Genomic DNA, 18,326 nt, shown 5'->3' with positions numbered 1-18,326 from the left:
TTATTTACATAAGTAACCTTTGAATTAAATGACTTATTTTTTAACTTCATATAAATTTTAAGAGATACGATTCTCTTAAAGAATTTAATTTAATTTAGTTTCTGGGTGGAAAAGACACTTAAAGTTATTTTTGATAAGTCACTGAATTAATCTAAGTTTTGACACTATCTCCTTGACCTTAAACTAGTTATTAATATTCTTTGAACCTTTTTCTTACTTTTAAATAACAGCTCTGTCATTTATTGTGCTTATGTGAGAATTAATGTTTTCTCATATATGTTTAACTCTCATATATGTAAACATAAATTAGCATAGAATTTTTCAAATGATGCAATCTTAGAAGGAATGTGGAGATTCTAAAAGTCTACTTGAGACAAAACCAGTAGAAATAAGAGAGAAATACTATAAATTCACTTAACTTTTGTAGAAGATGATAAGTATATAACATAAGTATATATGTTTACATATATGAGAGTTATTTAAAACTTACAATGCCTCAGTTTCTCCATCTATAAAATGGTGGTTAAAAATATATAACTACTTTATAGGTTGTTTTAAGGGCTGAAACACTAAGGAAGTACCTAGCATATGGTTAGTGCCAATAAAGGCTTACTATTTTTGTAAAGTAACAATGCCTTCACATAATCAACATTGTAATATTTTACATTTTTGTGTAACAATCTGTCATTTTCACTATTTATTTTGTTCCCTTTGCTGGACTTTGACAGATGTTTGTCCTTTTTCATTGGAATTTGACATACAGCTTCTTCATTTATAGTTTCTGGAGTAAATTCTCTTTACTTTTAAAACAAAAGTTAAAAATTGGTAAAATGTTATATCAGTAATTTTAAGTTTTTGATATTTAACTTTTTTCTCAGGGTCAATGACTGTATATTGCGAGTGAATGAAGCAGATGTTCGTGATGTAACACATAGCAAGGCAGTTGAAGCATTGAAAGAAGCAGGGTCTATTGTACGATTGTATGTAAAAAGACGGAAACCGGTATCAGAAAAAATAATGGAAATAAAGCTCATTAAAGGTCCTAAAGGTATGTGGAAACCAAACTAAGACAAATTGTTAAGTAAGAAATCTCTTTAAACTCATAGTTCATAATTATGGACTTATTTGTTATATGCATTCTGAGATTAACAATACAATCTTCTACAAAACTTGAGTGAATTTATAGTGTTTCTCTATTGTTTCTACTGGTTTTTGTCTCAAGTAGAATTTTAGAATCTGTACATTCCTTCTAAGATTGCATCATTTGAAAAGTTCTATGTTAACTTATGTATACTATTACGCATTTTGTTGCTGTGAGTATGTATATAAATTTTAAGAATAAGTGGTTTTTGTATTCATAATTTCCATAACCTATCTTTGTTAGTTTTAAAAAATATGGAACAAAATATATTTTATTAAGTACTATTTTATGAAAGACTTAGCATTCAAAGAAATATTCTTCTCCTTAAACATTTGAGGTCATGTATAGTGTTTATATGAACTGATGATAATTAGTTTACAAAGTACTTTAAATACAGATATATGTAAGTATAAAGGAAGAAGGTATTTATGATGTTTGTCATGATTAGTTATATCTACAGTGGGGATGTGATGTGATTTCCAAATTTAAAAAATATTGATGAGATTAATGGGTAATTCCAAAACTTGGCTTCATGGAGGAAGTAGGATTTCAATAGACAAAAGGAACAGAGAACTTGGAATTTGGTATTGAGGCTGTTGGATTCATGAACTGCAGAAATTCATTATTTTAAATTATTTCTTCATGGACTATTGGAAATAAGTCATAAGTTTACAGTGTTTCTTTGGACTGTCAAATTCACTTAAAGACTTAAGGAAAAATGAAATCCGTTTATAACTGTAATAGTGTCTATATTTATAATTGTTCTCTGCTTGCAGAATAAATTTATATATTTATAATTTATTTATAATTCTGCTTGCAGAATAAATACTTAAGACTTTAAAAGTAGATAACTAAATAGATTCTTTTCTTTTTTTTTTTTTAAATATTAGTGTGATGGAATTACCACCTTCTGATTTTTAGCCATTCTCTTCCCCCTCCCCCCTTTATGAGAATCTAAAACTAGTGTGTTCCAAATAGGTCTTGGGTTCAGCATTGCAGGAGGTGTTGGAAATCAGCATATTCCTGGGGATAATAGCATTTATGTAACCAAAATAATTGAAGGAGGTGCAGCACATAAGGATGGCAAACTTCAGATTGGAGATAAACTTCTAGCAGTAAGTACAAGAAGTTTTTTAAAAAATTTTATTACAGTATATTCATTATGTAGGAGGGGATTCATAGTGACAGTTCTGATTAGGTTTATATTGTACATTAGTTATATTTCCCCCATCGTCTCTGCCCTCTCTCCCCCACACTTAAAGCAATTGCAAGAGGTTTCTTTGTTATATTTCATATAGGTATATGAAGTCCATCAACTATATGCCCTCACCCTAATCTCCTTCATTCACCCTCCCCTCTCCTACTAGTACCCCTCTACACACTGTACCTATTCTACAGTCCTGTCTTTTGTTATTAATATTTAAGTTGATGTTCAAAGGGGTTTGTCAGTGTATCCCCACTGTGGGTGTACTTTACTTTGGTCCATTCAACCCCTTCCATTACTCTCCCTTACCCCTTTACCTCCCACTCCCCATTTTTGAACAGGTGTCAGTACACATCCTTATATTCTCTACCTTCACAGATGTTATGTTTTATGATATTACTGATGCTCTGTCATACTCTTTTCCCTTCCTTCTTTCCCTGTGTTCCATAGAGTAGTTCCGCTATTACAAACATGGCTAAAATCAGGAACAAGACAGTGATGCCCGCTTTCCCCATGCCTATTCAATACAGTTTTGGAATTCCTAGCCAGAGCAATAAGACAAAAGCAAGAAATAAAAGGCATGCAAATAAGGAAGGAAGAAGTCAGACTATACCTATTTGCAGATGATATGATCCTATTCCTAAAAGACCCTAAAAGATCTACCAAAAATCTATTAGAAATTATTAACTCTTTTGGTAAAGTAGCAGGTTACAAATTAACATACAGAAATCAGTAGCCTTCTTATATACAACAACAAACAGACTGAGAAAGAAATCAAGGAAACAGTCTCATTTACAATAGCCTCAAAAACAATAAAGTACTGTGGAATAAATTTAATGAAGGAAACCAAAGACATTTTTAATGAAAACTATAAACCACTGAAGAGAGAAAGTGAAGAAGACATCAGAAGATGGACATATCTCCCATGCTCATGGATTGGTAGAATCAACATTGTGAAAATGGCCATACTACCAAAAGTAATCTACATGTTCAGTGCAGTGCCTATCAAAATTCCAATGACATTCTGCACAGAAATAGAAAAATCATCCTGAAATACAAATGGAAACACAAATGACCTTGAATAAGCCAAAACATTTCTGAGTAAAAAGTCCAATGCTGGAGGCATCACAATACCCAACTTCAAACTATAGAACAGAGCCATAACAATAAAAATTGCATGGCACTGGCACGAAAACAGACAGGAAGACCAATGAATGAGAATAGAAGACCCAGACATAAACCCACGCATCTACAGCTAACTGATCTTTGACAAAGTAGCCCAAAACACATGATGGAGAAAAGACAGCCTCTTCAATAAATGTTATTGGGAAAACTGGATATCTACATGTAGAAGACTGAAACTAGATCCCTTTCTTTCATTTTTGAGTACCAAAATCAACTCAAAGTGGATCACAGACCTTAATATAAGGCCTAAAACTTTGAAACAACTCCAGAAAGTAGTAGGAAATGCACAGGAACATACAGGTGTAGGGAATGACTTCATAAGTACAACTCAAAAGGTTTATCATCTAAGAGAAAAAAGAAACCTGTTTTTTAAGTTGTTTTGATGTTTATTTTTCATGAGAGACTGAAATTTCTATATACCAAAAGGGGTTGAATCTAATTTAAATGAGTGAATTGTAATCTTCCTTTACTTTTACCTCTGCCAGCCCCCTTTTTCTTTTGTTATTATCCTTTCTCCTATCCCTTCTTCTTTCCCTACTCTCTCCTCTCCCTTCTCACTTCTTTTTTTCTTTTTTCTTCTCTCTTTTCTTCTCTCCCTCCTTCCATGTCCTCTTTGAAGGGTTTAGAAATACACAGATTGGTTTATTCACAATCCTTGAGTTTGTAGCACAATGTCATCATTCGTGCATGACCAGTTTTTGCTTTACTTCAATTAACTTATTTATGCCTGGCATGATTCCGTCCTGCACGTCTGTACTCGAGAGCAGTAGTCGATTATCAACTGCATTAACCCATATTCCCCAGAGAAACTGAGCCTGAAGAAAAGCTAATGTGCTAAGGTATTATTGATAGATGTAATCTTAGGGAAGCTAGTTATCAGTGAAAATGAAAAGTGAGATCGAGAATGAAAGCCAGTGCAAGGTAGAATGTTTCTGAGATGGCTCTAATTTCATAAGAAAATATAGCTTGTTACTTGTCATGTAGAATAGTCTTCCAGGCAATGTGGAACCACTAAATCTTAGATCTAGTCGTCCATGGAAAGGAAGAAGGATTTGTCTCCTGGCTCTTTTTAGACTCCTGTCTCTTGTTAGTTATAGTCTACCCTATAGGGGTTAACTGTCCCCAAATTTCTTGATTGAGTTACTCAGCTTCTCTGGGCAACTGCTAGGGAAACCAGCTCCCATGCTATGTGTTACAGCAACTTCCCCTAAAGAAATGGAGGGGAGAGCTAGAACTCCAGTAATCTAGACAGGTCAGACATGGCTTCTGACATGTTACAGCTTTTACAGCATAAAACACATCATCCAGAACTGGCAATGGTAGGATATAAAGTAAGTGTAGTAGTAGTCAGGACATTCTACTGAACAAGCAGCCAAGGCCTAGTGGGCAGGTGGGCTCAAGTAAATCTCAAAAGGGCACACAGAATGGGTCTAGTATAATGGTTAAGTTAGATTATTTCCACTTTGGGGGTATTATGAATGCTTCTGCTAGGAAGAACTGCCATGTGTTCTGGTGAACATGTGCAGGAGTTTCATTGACTAGTTACCTAACCATGGAATTTATTGGGTCATTGGGTGTTCTATTAGGAATATTAAAAAAAAAAAAACCCTATTGTTTTCCAGACTGCTTATAAAATTTTACACTCCTGTTAGCAATATATAAAAGATTCCTTGGTTGTACATTCTGTCCAGTACCTCATATCATTGCAGCAAGAAAACTGATTTTTAAATTGATGGGGGGAAGGGAATGAGCAGAACTTGAACAATTTTTCTCTAACTTATCCTCTCACAGCCACAATTCACACTCTTTCCCCAAGCTGTAAGCAACACCTTTTCACAATCACCACCTTAACACACACGCACACACACACACACACACACACCAGTCTAAACAGCTTTCTCTACCTGTTAGATTTCTCACTTTTTAAAATTTCATGCATACCTGCTTTCCTTCATGGTTTTCCAGAGCCAATTTTGTTGATAGGGATTCAGACCTATGCTGATCTACCATAGCAGCAAGACTGTCATTGTCTTTTGAATCCACTTTTAGTGAGACTTTTGTTCTCATAATTACACTGAAATTATGCAGTTCTGGATTCTCATCTTTATAGACTTATCTAACATTTAGCACACCTTTTTCCTTCTCCAAACACTTTTTTCAATTTGCCTAACAGTCACTCTCTAATTTGTTTTTTTTTGTTGTTTTTTTTTTACGTCATTCTCCTTTTCTGGTGCTTTCTCAGCTCCCTAGCTTCTAAACATTGAAGTGATCTAAAACCAGGCTTTGTGCACTTTCTCTGCTTTCTCAGTGCTCACACCCAAGGTCAGTGTTTTTGCAAACTATAGGCAAAGACTTCGATTACTGGTCAAATGACTTTGCTCTAGTCCAATACTAAGGAATAATCCTCTTTCTGTGACATTAATACACACTGAATCCCTTAGCAAATCTTGTCAGCTCTTTAACCAGTTATCTAATACTGCATAAGAAAACAATCTAATAGCTAAAACTACAATCATGTATTTGTTTGCAGTTCTGCAAATTGGATAGGGCTTGGTAGGATAACTTGTCTCTAGTCTACTTAGTGTCACCTGGGGTAGTTTAGCTAGGGTCAATCTACTTCCAGCTTAACTCATGCATATGTTTGGCAAGTTCACTAATTTGTCTGTCTACTGGGAGCCCGACTGGGGATGATAGCCAGGTGTTTCAATTCTCTAGTGGCTTTTCATAGCCAAGTTTGACTTTTCATGGGATGGTGGCTAGATTCCACTCACCTTTATTTTCATTAAAGCACTCCCTTATTCCCTTACCTTTTTGGAGTAATTGTTTGTAACCAAAAATCAGAACAAGTGAAAATGTCTTAAAATTAATGTCTCTTGGGATTTTCTTTCAGGTGAATAGTGTATGCTTGGAAGAAGTTACTCATGAAGAAGCAGTAACTGCCTTAAAGAACACATCTGACTTTGTTTATTTAAAAGTGGCAAAACCCACAAGTATGTATATAAATGATGGCTATGCACCACCTGACATCACCAACTGTAAGTCTGCTTCAATTTATCTTATTTCTTTGGATGTGGTACACACTTTAATGAAATGTTTCTAGTTTAATATAATAGAAAAGGTTTAAAAAATAAAAAAATTTTTAAAGAACTGTTAAGCATTTTAATCTAATAGTTTTTAAAAATCTACTTAACTCAGAATCTTCATAATAACAAGGTGGGATTCTTTCTCACCTTTACTGTTTAACATTTAAAGCATTGATTCTCAAGGTTTTTTTGTTCTGTTTGTTTTGGTGGCACTGTGGTTTGAACTCAGCCTCACCTTGATAAGCAAATTCCCCATCACTTGAGCCACTTCACCAGCCCAGTTCCCAAGTTTTTATGTAAATAATAGTCACCAAAGGGTATATGCAAACAATGCAGGTTCTGGTTTTGTTCCAGTAGTTTCTATCTGGAACACAGAAATAAACTAGTGGTTTATTAACAAGCAAACTAATTCTGATGCTTCTGGTGCTACTGCTTCATAGACTAACTTGAGAACCTCTGATTGCAAATATTTATAGAATTTAAAGAATTTTCTATTCTCTCAGATACATAAGAATAGATAATTTGTACTTTAAGCTCTTTGTGTATTGCCTGACTGTACTTGTGTGTAATCTAATGCATTGCATAAAATTGAATTATTAAAGTTCTTATGTACTTTTAAGATTCTTACCTGAGCATTATTTTTAATATGTTAGCTAAGAAGAAAATTAAATATATTTTAATGGGGTTTTGTCTAAAAATTAGAAGTTTTATTTGTTCTGTTCATTGAATTCATATTAAAAGAACAAATGAGTAATAAACAGCTTGAACATACTCTTTATGATATGCTTTGAGTATTCTTTTACATTATGGTTTTTTATAAATGTCAATATTTTCTGTTTTAAAACTTATCAAGATTCATTATCACCACTAATCATTAAAAGTTAAGTGTAAATTACATTTTGAAATCTATGTGCTGTCCTTCAGTAGTACATCTTTATTACCTGCTCATTGATTTATTACCCAAGTACAACTGAATCATTTTCTTAACAATATTCTCCTTTTTGTCGTATACTTCTTTTTGTGGCAAAGAAAATAACCTGGTACTTACTTGAAATTCATGTATATCCTTGGTGTTTCTCTTAAACTTTATATAAGGACTTCTACATTTTTCTTTGTAATTAAAGATGAAATTTCAATAATATATTTGATTCTCCAGTTCATATTACAGTCTTACTTTGAATAAAACTGTCTGTCTCTTTGAGAAAATCATGTGAACATTTGGGGTAGTTGTTCCACAGATTAAGAATTGGTGTCCTGATTATAACCAACATGTATACAAAAAACAGAGTTAAACAGAGAAAAAAATTTTTATTGAATTGTCCCTTTTTAATGTATAATAATGTGACAGTTTAAAATGAGAGCCAATCCTAAAGAATAGTAACTAAATAAGATTACTTATTTGCCCTAATTCATAAACAATTTGGGTTTTTGTAAGTATTTGTGTTTAAATTTTTTTACATAAATGGTTCTTGCCAGTTAGTTTTCCTGAAGCCCTTATTATCAGATCATTCATCTTACTGCCTATGTCTTGTATTATAGACATCTGGTTTCCTCCTCATGAATCTGGCTTTAGTCACTGAAGATTTTAGTGCTATCCCATTATCTTTCCTGTTACTGTTACTCATGTTGTCATTCCTAGTGATACCCCAAATCCTCACAAATGGTCCATATAAAACCTTGGTTTTTTTGGTTTATTTATCTCTTTCCTTTTAACTATTCTGTCTTCAATTTCTAAGGCAATCCTTTAGATCTTTCTATAATTATCAATACCATCATCATCTCTAAAATATTGAAGTCATCCCACTTTCTGTCCTTAACCATCATTCACCACTATTCTAACAATTCAACCTCATTTTGACCTTTAGTCCTCTGATATTATCACTTTTTTGCCCACCCATGTATACTGTTTTCTAATTTTTTATTTAAGTTAGATTCTACATTTGTCAGTGATATTTATTTCTTTGCACATATCTTCCAGCCCCCGTCTTACTTGGCAAAATCCCAACACTGGTTCAACCAAACTTTGTCTTCTCCATTCCCACTTCCTAAAAACAGAAAATGACTGAAGAAAAGCACAAAATTGTGCTACCTTTTAACTTCTGACCATAAATCTGAAATGGAGCCTCATTCTTGCCTACTACATTTCCCTAACTAATTCATGTCTCACTCTGAGAATTCTTCCCTCTCCTCAAAACTTAACATCCACTGTGCTGATAACCTCATTTCATATTTGATAAAAGCACCTAGAAGAGAACTTCCTTATCCTTCTGCTTTCAAATCTACCTATGTATATATTTCTTTGTCAAAAAACTGTGCTTTCCCTTATATTACAATAGAATAACTATCATTTCTCCTGTTGAAGAGGTCTTCTATTTGTATACAGAATCTCATTATTTCTTCTCCAAAAAGGATTTTGCTCTTACAGCTACCTCTCTCTCTACCACATAATCACATTCTCTCACTGGATCATTACCATGAGCACAAGCATGCTATAACACCCCCCCCCCTTTTTAACAGGGGTGGGGGGGATTGTACTAGGGTTTGAACTCAGGGCCTCACACTTGCTAAGCAGGCACTCTACCACTTGAGCCACTCCACCAGCCCTTTTTTTGTGTTGGGTACCTGGGCTAGCTTTGAACCTCAAAACCCCTGATCTCTGCTTCCTGAGTAGCTAGGATAACAGGTGTAAGCCACCAGCACCTGGCAACATTCCCTATCCTAAGGGGGATTGTCCTACAATCAAAGATACCTCCAACTACTTCTTTTCTCCACTTAATATCACAAAAAGATAATTTTCTTACCATGTAAAGAAATCTTTCATATCAGGGGAAAAAAATGCCCAGTAGAAAACAGAATATTCTATAAAATACTCTTTTATGTAAGAAAAGGTATTCAATCTGCTAATAAGAGGAGAAGTACAAATGAGAACTATACTGATAACTGGTAGGGCAAGTCCATTGTCCTTTTATTAGACAAGAATTTAAATTAAAGAAATTGTTTTACCATTATTTAAACTTTTACTCTTCCACTTAATTCTTCATTTTTATTTGACACATAACAGTACATATTTATGAGATACTATGTGATAATTCAGTACATGTACACAATGTATAATGCTCAAATCATGTGAGATTTTGATTGGAAAGAATTGACATCTTTATAATAGGCCTTCCTGTCCATTAACATATTTCTCCATTCTGGGCTTAGGTCTTTTAGTCCTCTCTTCCTCTCTCTCCCTGCCTCCCTTCCTTCTTTCCTTTTTGCATTTTTTTAGACAAGGTCTTGCTATGTAACCCAAAGTGACCTGAAATTTTCCGTGTAGTCCAGGCTGACCATGAGCCCTGGATCCTCCTACCTCAGCCTCCTGAGTGCTGAAATTATAGGGATGAACCACCACACCTGGCTTTTATTTACTTTTTAATTGATGTAAAACTTAATCTTTGGGGAGGGGCACAAATCTTACAAGTTCAGCTTATTGATTTTTGGCATAATGCATGTACCTTTATAACCATCTTACTGATCTAAATATAAAATATTTCTGGCACCCCGGAAGGCTATCTGCTTGTTCTTTAAGCGATTATGTGTGGGTGTGTTATGTGTTACTGTATTATAGTTAAGTTAAATTAGATCAGCTTGTTCTTAGATTTCTCATATAGTTTGTACTCTTTTGTATCTGTTGCTTTTAGTCAACATAAAGGTATATGAGATCTATCTAGGGGTTTGTAATAGTCCAGTGTTTGGTTGGTTGGTTGTAGTTTGGTTGGTTGGTTTGGTTTTCTGGCAGTACTGGGGTTTGAGCTCACACTTGACTAGGTAGGTGCTGTATCATTTTAATCATACTTCTAGCCCACCTACTTGTGTTTGCTATATAGCTGGGATGACAAGTACATGCCATTGTGGCTGGCCTTTATTGGTTGAGAAGGGGTCTCTCAAACTTTTTTTTTTTGAGCAATGATCTTCTCAATCTCCACCTCCCAGGTATCTAGGATTACAGGTGGATGCCAGCATACCCAGCCTTTCTACCTTTTTCAGTTAATGTTTTCTGCCTTTATCTTACTGATTTGAAGGAAGTCTTATGTACTCAAAAAATAACTATTTAATCAGTTGTATCTGTTGCAAATATCTTCACCCAGTTTGCATTTTCCCTTTCTCTCTATTGTTAGTAAGAATAAAATTCCTTAATTTTAATCAAGTCATTTACCAATTGACCTTCTTGATTTGTGCTTTTAGTAATTCATTGAAATCTATTCCTAACCCAAGGTCATATTGATGCACAGTGACACACGCAGGGATTTCAGGTGCTCAGGGTTCTTGAGCTTGCTCTGAGAATGAAAGTACAGACAGACTCTTAACAGCAGAGGTCAAAAAGATTTTATTTGTAAAGAGAAGAGAAAGACTTCATATTTGGGAATGCAGGGGGACCCAGAAACCGGTGATTCCGTGGGTCAGGGTGGGGAATGGGGTTTTATAGCCTTTTTTTGTATTGCCTGAGGGCAAGATGCCTTTCAGATCAGACAGGCATTCCCTAGGGAGGAGAGGTGTCTCCTTGACCACTTACCACCTTTTGGGACCTCCTGCAGTCTGTCCTTCAGTCCTTCAATATGAGTTAACTCTGGAACCTTTGCATTTAGATATGATCCATTTTTATTTAAATTTTACCTATAACATGAGATTTCTTTCATACAGATACCTGAAAGATCTAGCAATATTTAACAGACCATTTAATCACCAATAGAGCAAGCGTATGTGACTAATCAGTCAGTTACTGCTTCTCTGTTACCTTTGTGAAGTGAGTCAGTTTCAACTTTGGCTTTGTGCTCATGTGTCCCTCACTGCTCTCTGATGTTCAAGTCTATATTTATTCCAAACTATACTTTTCTTAAAAGTCTGTTTGTTTTCTTTCTACAAACATTCCGTATTCCCTCTCAAGAGTGGAACTCACTCCACAGGAACCTGGGAATGTTTCAATAATGCTAGCTCACTAATGCAGAACTCCCAGGCATGCAAGTCATTTGTCTCTGCATTTGAATTACATTGGTGCTTTTATCATGTATGTAAGTGTTGATTTCTATCAGTGTAAATCTTTCATTTTGTTATTTTTCAAAATTATGTTGGATCTTCCTTGAATTTCCTTAAGGATTTTTAGAATCTAAACATATTCAGATCAACTTAGGAAAAATTACAATTGAGTCTTTAATCTAGGCCATCTTGTCTTAACGATGTAGTTCTTTTTAATTTTCTCTCAGTATTTAATAGTATAGTAAGAATTTTATAATTCTTTTGTTAGATTTAGTTCAAGGTATTTTATGGTTTTGATGTTACAAATGACACTGATTTTTGTATATTGATTATAGTCAGTAATCTTGCTAAATTCATGAATATTTTACAGATTATTTTGGGATGTCTGTGTACAACCATGTCATCTGCATTTAAGACAGTGACAGTTTTGCTTCTTTCTTTCCCATCTTTATATTATTCATTTCCTTTTTTCTTGAATTGGAGGTAAAACTGCTAGTTCAGTGTCAAATAGAAATGATGATAATGAATGTCATTGTCATGTTCTCAAACTCTTAAGGGGAAATGGCACTTCACCGTTGCATTTGGTGTTAGCAGTAGGCCTTTTGTAGCTACCTATAGTCAAATAAGAAAATTAAGTTTATTTCTGATTTATTGAGCATTTTTAAATGTTGAGTTTCATGTTTCATCAGTTCATTTACTTAGTTGATTTTCCCCCTTTGTTCCATTAATGTGATAAATATCATTAATAGTCTAATTTACCACTGAAGTCATCGATCTGGACCTACAATTTTTTTGTGGGGAAGGATTTTAATTCTGAATTCAGTTAATTTAGTAGCTACAGGACTATTCAGATTTCTATCATTTGTTATCTCCACAGTAAACTAGATCACATTGGATTTTTTTTGTGTGTGTTGATTGTCAAAGGCTGGAGGAAAGGGTGTTTCTGGCAAGGTTAACCCTGTGTAAGTGAGAAGTTGTTGAAGCTGGAAAAGAATTTATTTACTAGATAGTAAATATTTTTAGCAAGACTTGTGAAGGAAATAATGAAAGAGACAGTTATAGAAGTTAATTTATGAGCCATAAGAGAAAAAGAGGCACAACCAATTATTGTAACCAAAATAAGGTAAAAAAAAAAAAAAAACACCACAAGGTAATCAACATACAGATAATAACAAAATATAGTTCCCAGGAATAAAAATAGGTTTATTATTCATGAAAAGAGTTCATTAGATCTAATTGATTATAATTTCTCTGGTAGGAAAATATTCATTCTTTCACATTTTATGTCTTCTCACTTTAAATTACATTCTGTTCAGGTGGAAAGTCTGAACGTATGATGTAGCCCTCAAGGTCTTCCTACTTTCACTTCAAGCTCTTCCACTTGTTTTTTCCCCAAACCTTGAAAGTCTTGGGGTCAATAGAACTGATATCTCAGGATAATGAATTACACTCATTGTTAGTTGTTAGACTAATTGTGTAGTTATCTGGGAGATCTTTTTATGAAATAGCATTGTTTTATGTGATCTTTCTTTGTGCTATCATTTCTTTGATAGGAATATTAATTTTTAGTCCCTGCTGTCTGAGATATTATTCATGCCTGAAAGTATCTGTTGAATAAAAGAGCAGTCTCAGTGTATTAGGGAAAGTGTACATTTTCTGGTTTGGGCATTTGATGGAATTTCTTGTTGTTTTATTAACTTTGAGTTTTGTTCCATACACATGACAGTGCCACAAAGGAATATAAAAATTAAAATATCCTTGAACTCCAGACATGAAAAGACTGGTGATTATAGACATTAATATGAATATTAGTTGGTTTAGGGCTATGTGCCAATTCCTTTAAAAAAAATCACAGGTATTCTCATATGTCCCCCAGGAAAGACCTTGGACTTTCAAAGTCAAAAGCTATTGGTAAAAACTCCTTTGGCTCAGCCAGAAGCTGGTATCTTAAACCTGTAATCCTAGTTACTTGGGAGGCTGAGATTGGGAGGGTCCTGGTTCGAGGCCAGACTGAGCAAATAGTTCAATATCCCATATCCAAAATAATCTGGAGATATGACCTAAGCCACAAAGCACCTTCTCTGCAAGCACAAAGCCCTGACGTCAAACCCAGTCCCACCAATAAGTAAAGAAAGAAAGTCCCTTGGCTCAAATACAAAAGAGGTTTTATGTATGAAGTGGATGGAAAACAATTGCTGTTAGGTACTACAAACCTGTAATAGCCATAGATATACTATATACTATCAGTAGATATTGTAGATGACTTTTTTTTGTATGGTTATAGATACAGATGTGTAGGTACTGCCACTTTTTGATGGAATGTGTATTTTTTTCCCAATATACAATAATTCCATCGTTTCCTATTGTTTTTCACTCATTGCTTTTGTTACCCACCTGTGTCCTCTATAGTAATTTGAACTAGTAATCCCTGCATTTTTTGTACCCCCAATGCATAGAATAGTGCTTTGCCTTTAGCAGATACTCAGTAATTTAAAGACAAAAGAGGCTGATGTTTGATAATAGTTAATATTGCTTTCTATGTGTTTTGATAACGATTCAGAAAAATCAAGTTTGTTATGTCTTTATAAGCTACAGCCTAAATATGTTGTATACTGGGTCTTTGGAAAACATGTTTAGAAATAGCATTATAACTCTCTATTCTCAGCTTTTGCTAGAATGACAACCAATCTGATACTCACTGTTATTGAAATGAACTGATAGTTTTTTGCTTATTTTTTATTTTTTTTTATCATGTTTCCATTCTTACATGGGTGTATTTAAAAGAATAGACAGTCAAATGTGGTGGCTCAAGTTTGTAATCCTAGCTACTAAGAAGGTGGAGATCTGGAAAATCACAGTTTGAGGCCAACCCAGGCAAAAAGCTTGTGAGACACCATCTCAACCAATCACTGTGTGTAGTAGTGTCATCCCCAGCTATGTGGGGAAGCACAGACAGGAGGATTTTAGTCTAGGCCAGACCAAGCATAAAGCAAGGCCTTATCTGAAAAACAACCAACACGGAAAGGTCTGGCAGAGTGGCTCAAGTGGCAGAGTGCAAGGTCCTGAGTATCACTAAAAACAAGGAAAAAAAATATTCTTTGGATTGACCTGTTATAAGGACATAAGCTTTTTGTGCCCATTTTTAAGCCTCTAGTAGTCTGCAAAATGACTTCTCAGAAGAATTAAGTTATTATACTTCAGATTTGCTTACTTTAGTCTTTTTTTTTTTTAGTGAGAATGGAGTTAGAACTCGGGGCTTTACACTTGCAAAGCAGGTGCTCTACCACTTGAGCCACTCCTCCAGCTCTTCTATGACAATATTTAAATGAACTTTCCTGAGTTTCATTGTGCAAATAAGTTATTCTAAAATTCCTTTTTCATTGTATTTTCTTAAAAGAATAAATTTGCTTTATTGGTCTGAATATCTAAACTAGTTTTAACCTGGAAACTGAACTTGTCCAGCTTTTAGCTGATAAACCTTCTACCAAATTCTGATATATAAATTGGTGAATATTAATTATACTTCAATTTTGAAGTTCCTATGTGACAAACTGAGTGATTTGTTTCATTTTTTAATGTATTTTTCACTTTCTTGGTTTTCAAGCTTCTCCTCAGCCTGTTGATAACCATGTTAGCCCATCTTCCTACTTGGGCCAGACACCAGCATCACCAGCCAGATACTCACCCGTTTCTAAAGCAATGCTGGGAGATGATGAAATTACTAGGTGAGGAACTTAACATTCATCTTTTTACATAAAATCAACTATTAAATGGAATTTTAATCTACCACAAAAGATAGCCACAATTGGAATTTTAATCTACCACAAAAGATAGCCACAATTTTTAAAAATTGTGCCTCACAAACACAAAAGCCTTGAGTTAAATCCCCAATACTACCAAAAAAAGAAGAGGAAAAGATGATTTGTCTAGTCTTTAATCTCTGTACATATTTTGCAAACTATAAAATAAATTGTATCTGCATCTTTATTCATGTTTCCATCCACTCACATATCTTTTTTTGGGAGGGTATGTTATGTTGGAGTTAAAATTCAGGCCTTTGCACTTGCTAGGCAGAAGCTCTATTGCTTGAGCCACACTTACAGCTCTTGCCTTTTTTATTTTTTTTTACTGCATATCTTTTGTCTAGAACATTGTATTAGACTTTTTAAGTATCACACAACAGATCTGTCTGTTTTCATACTATTTTATGAAAATCAGATGGTTCATTACTGGATATATCTTCTTAAAATGGTATTTTATTACTCCCTTTTGATAATTACATTCCTTTGCCCAGATAACAAAATACAAAAACTTTGCACATACATTAGAAGTTTTCTACAACTTGACCCTAAGTAGTCTTTCAGAAGTTAGCTCATGCTGGTGGAGTGGCTTAAATGATAGAGTGCCTACCTAGCAAGTGTGAGGCCCTGAGTTCAAACCTCAGTACTGCCCCCCAAAAATGAAGTTAACTCACATTACCAAACCCCCCTCAACATACAAACACTTTAGGAAGTTCATTTATTAACAGTTTTATTCATCTATAATTTACACATCATAAATGTCATGCCTTTAGTGTACAAATCAGTAATTTTTGGTGCATTACATTAATTTTTAAATTGTGACTATATGTATATATATATATATTTTTTGACATTTTAACCATTTTCAAGTGAACAGTTCAATGATGTTAAATATATTCAGTGTTGTACACCTGTCACCACTAGCTATTTCCAAAACCTTACCATTACCTTAAACAAACTCTGTAACCATTAAGCATTTCCAGCCTACTTTCCTCTCAGCCCCTGATAAATTATAGCTATCAATAGGAAGTTCTCATTGATAGATTGTCAGGTTCTAAATAAAATTTCCAAAGTATTTAATATTTTTTTAATTTTAGGGAACCTAGAAAAGTTGTTCTTCATCGTGGCTCAACAGGCCTTGGTTTCAACATTGTAGGAGGTGAAGATGGAGAAGGAATATTTATTTCCTTTATCTTGGCTGGAGGACCTGCTGATCTAAGTGGAGAGCTCAGAAAAGGAGATCGGATTATATCGGTAGGATATGTTAATCAAGATAATGTTTTTATTTTCTTAATTATGACATTAATATTTAAAAATGAATGTTTATATCCTAAAGTCTGAGTATTTTACTGTTTTACTACTTAATAGCAGAATTATAGTTTCATTAAGGAAAATGTTATCTTTTGCTATTTGACTTTCTTACAAGGGGTCAGTTTTTATAAATGTCTTTCAAGGGGGTGTTGTATTCTCTATTTGTCTATTAACTCAACAGTTACTTATATACGTTATACTTTAACCTGTTGTCTGCTTGACCTATCATTCAAAGAGGTTTTTAAAACTATTTATATTATTGTGAGTTACCAGTTTGTCCTTATAACATTAGCCTTTTTTCCTTGTATCTTTTGAGACTGTTACTAAATGCATACAAGTGTGGAATTGTTGTTCCTTCCTGGCAAATTGAATTTTTTTCATTATGTAATGATCCTCTTTGTAACAGTGGTTTTTGCCATGTAATTTGCATTATCTGATATTGTGGCTATCTGTCTTTTGTGCTTGGTATTTACCTCATCTATGCTGCCTTTTTACTCTGAATTTGTCTGTGTGCTTATGTTCACCTTTAAACTAAAGCTGATCCATAGATGTGTAGTTCTCATAGTGACACACAAACTTTAGGAAACTTTAATCACATTCTTTCTAGTATTTTGCTCCCCAAATTTAGTCTTTTTTTTTTTTTTTTTTTTTTTTTACTGACAGAGCATGCAGTATTTGTTTATTGCCCTTTATGTCTTCTGTGTTTCTCATTGGACCACTAATAACATTTGGATTGGGCAGTTATTTGTTATATAGGACTGTCTTGCCTATTGGAGAAAATTTATCTTTTCTAAGTTTATTTTCTTCATGCTCCCTAGTCACTGAAAAAACAAAAATGTCCTTCAGATATCTAAATGTACCTGAATGAGAGTCCTGGTTTGTTCTTTCAGTAATGGTGGTTGCTTAATGGTAAATACTCTTGTACTTTGTCTGAAAATACCTTTATTGCACCCTCACTTGTAAATTTAGTTCAATCTGGAATTCTATGTTGGTGGTTATTTTTTCTGAACACTTTAAAGACAGTGTTTTATGCTGTCTGGCTTCTTTGTTGATACTTAACAAAAGGAGGTTTGATTTGTCTTCATGTTTATAGGTGATTTGGTTTTTTACAGGTTGCCTTAAAGATCTCTTTGTCTTCGGTATATTATGGTTTTAGTAAACTGTGGTTATGTTTAGCATGAAATTCTGTTGGGATTACATTTTGCTTACTAAATTGGAGGAGTCATGTTTTTTTCATCAATTCTGAAAACTTCTAAACCATTGTCTTTTCAAATTTTGCCTTCCCACATTATATGTATTCTGTCCTTACTGGATTCCTGTGAGTGGTTATTATTCTGTTAATGTCTTTTAACCTCACCTTCATATTTATTGACTCTTATGTCCTTGGACTTCATTTCCATCATTTCTTTACATCCGTTTTCTAGTTTCTAAGCTTTTTTCATCTATATCTGATCTGTTTTTTAAAGAAAAAAACCTAAGATTATAATTTCAGAGTACCATTTTTTTCCTAGACATTCTTACTGGTTCTTTTTTCATAATCTGCCTAGGTGGTTTTGATAAAGGTCTTGATTCCTTACAGCTTC

At 34.0% G+C, this 18,326-nt stretch overlaps 1 protein-coding gene across 23 annotated transcripts in view; it reads left to right on the top strand.

The window, feature by feature from the left end:
• Dlg1 (discs large MAGUK scaffold protein 1) overlaps positions 1–18,326 on the top strand; it is a 270,953-nt gene that overhangs the window by 150,075 nt on the left and 102,552 nt on the right. For all 23 annotated transcript variants that reach the window (XM_074073460.1, XM_074073469.1, XM_074073472.1 and 20 more), the window contains 5 exons: positions 879–1,048; positions 2,120–2,256; positions 6,421–6,565; positions 15,237–15,357; positions 16,530–16,686. In XM_074073460.1, the coding sequence (XP_073929561.1) occupies positions 879–1,048; positions 2,120–2,256; positions 6,421–6,565; positions 15,237–15,357; positions 16,530–16,686 (730 nt within the window). The remainder of the gene's footprint in view (positions 1–878; positions 1,049–2,119; positions 2,257–6,420; positions 6,566–15,236; positions 15,358–16,529; positions 16,687–18,326) is intronic.

This window comes from Castor canadensis, chromosome 5 (genome assembly GCF_047511655.1).
Source record: "Castor canadensis chromosome 5, mCasCan1.hap1v2, whole genome shotgun sequence".
NCBI classification, from domain to species: Eukaryota; Metazoa; Chordata; class Mammalia; order Rodentia; family Castoridae; genus Castor; species Castor canadensis.
Note: the sequence above shows the minus strand (reverse complement) of the source record. Positions and strands in the feature narration are given on the sequence as shown.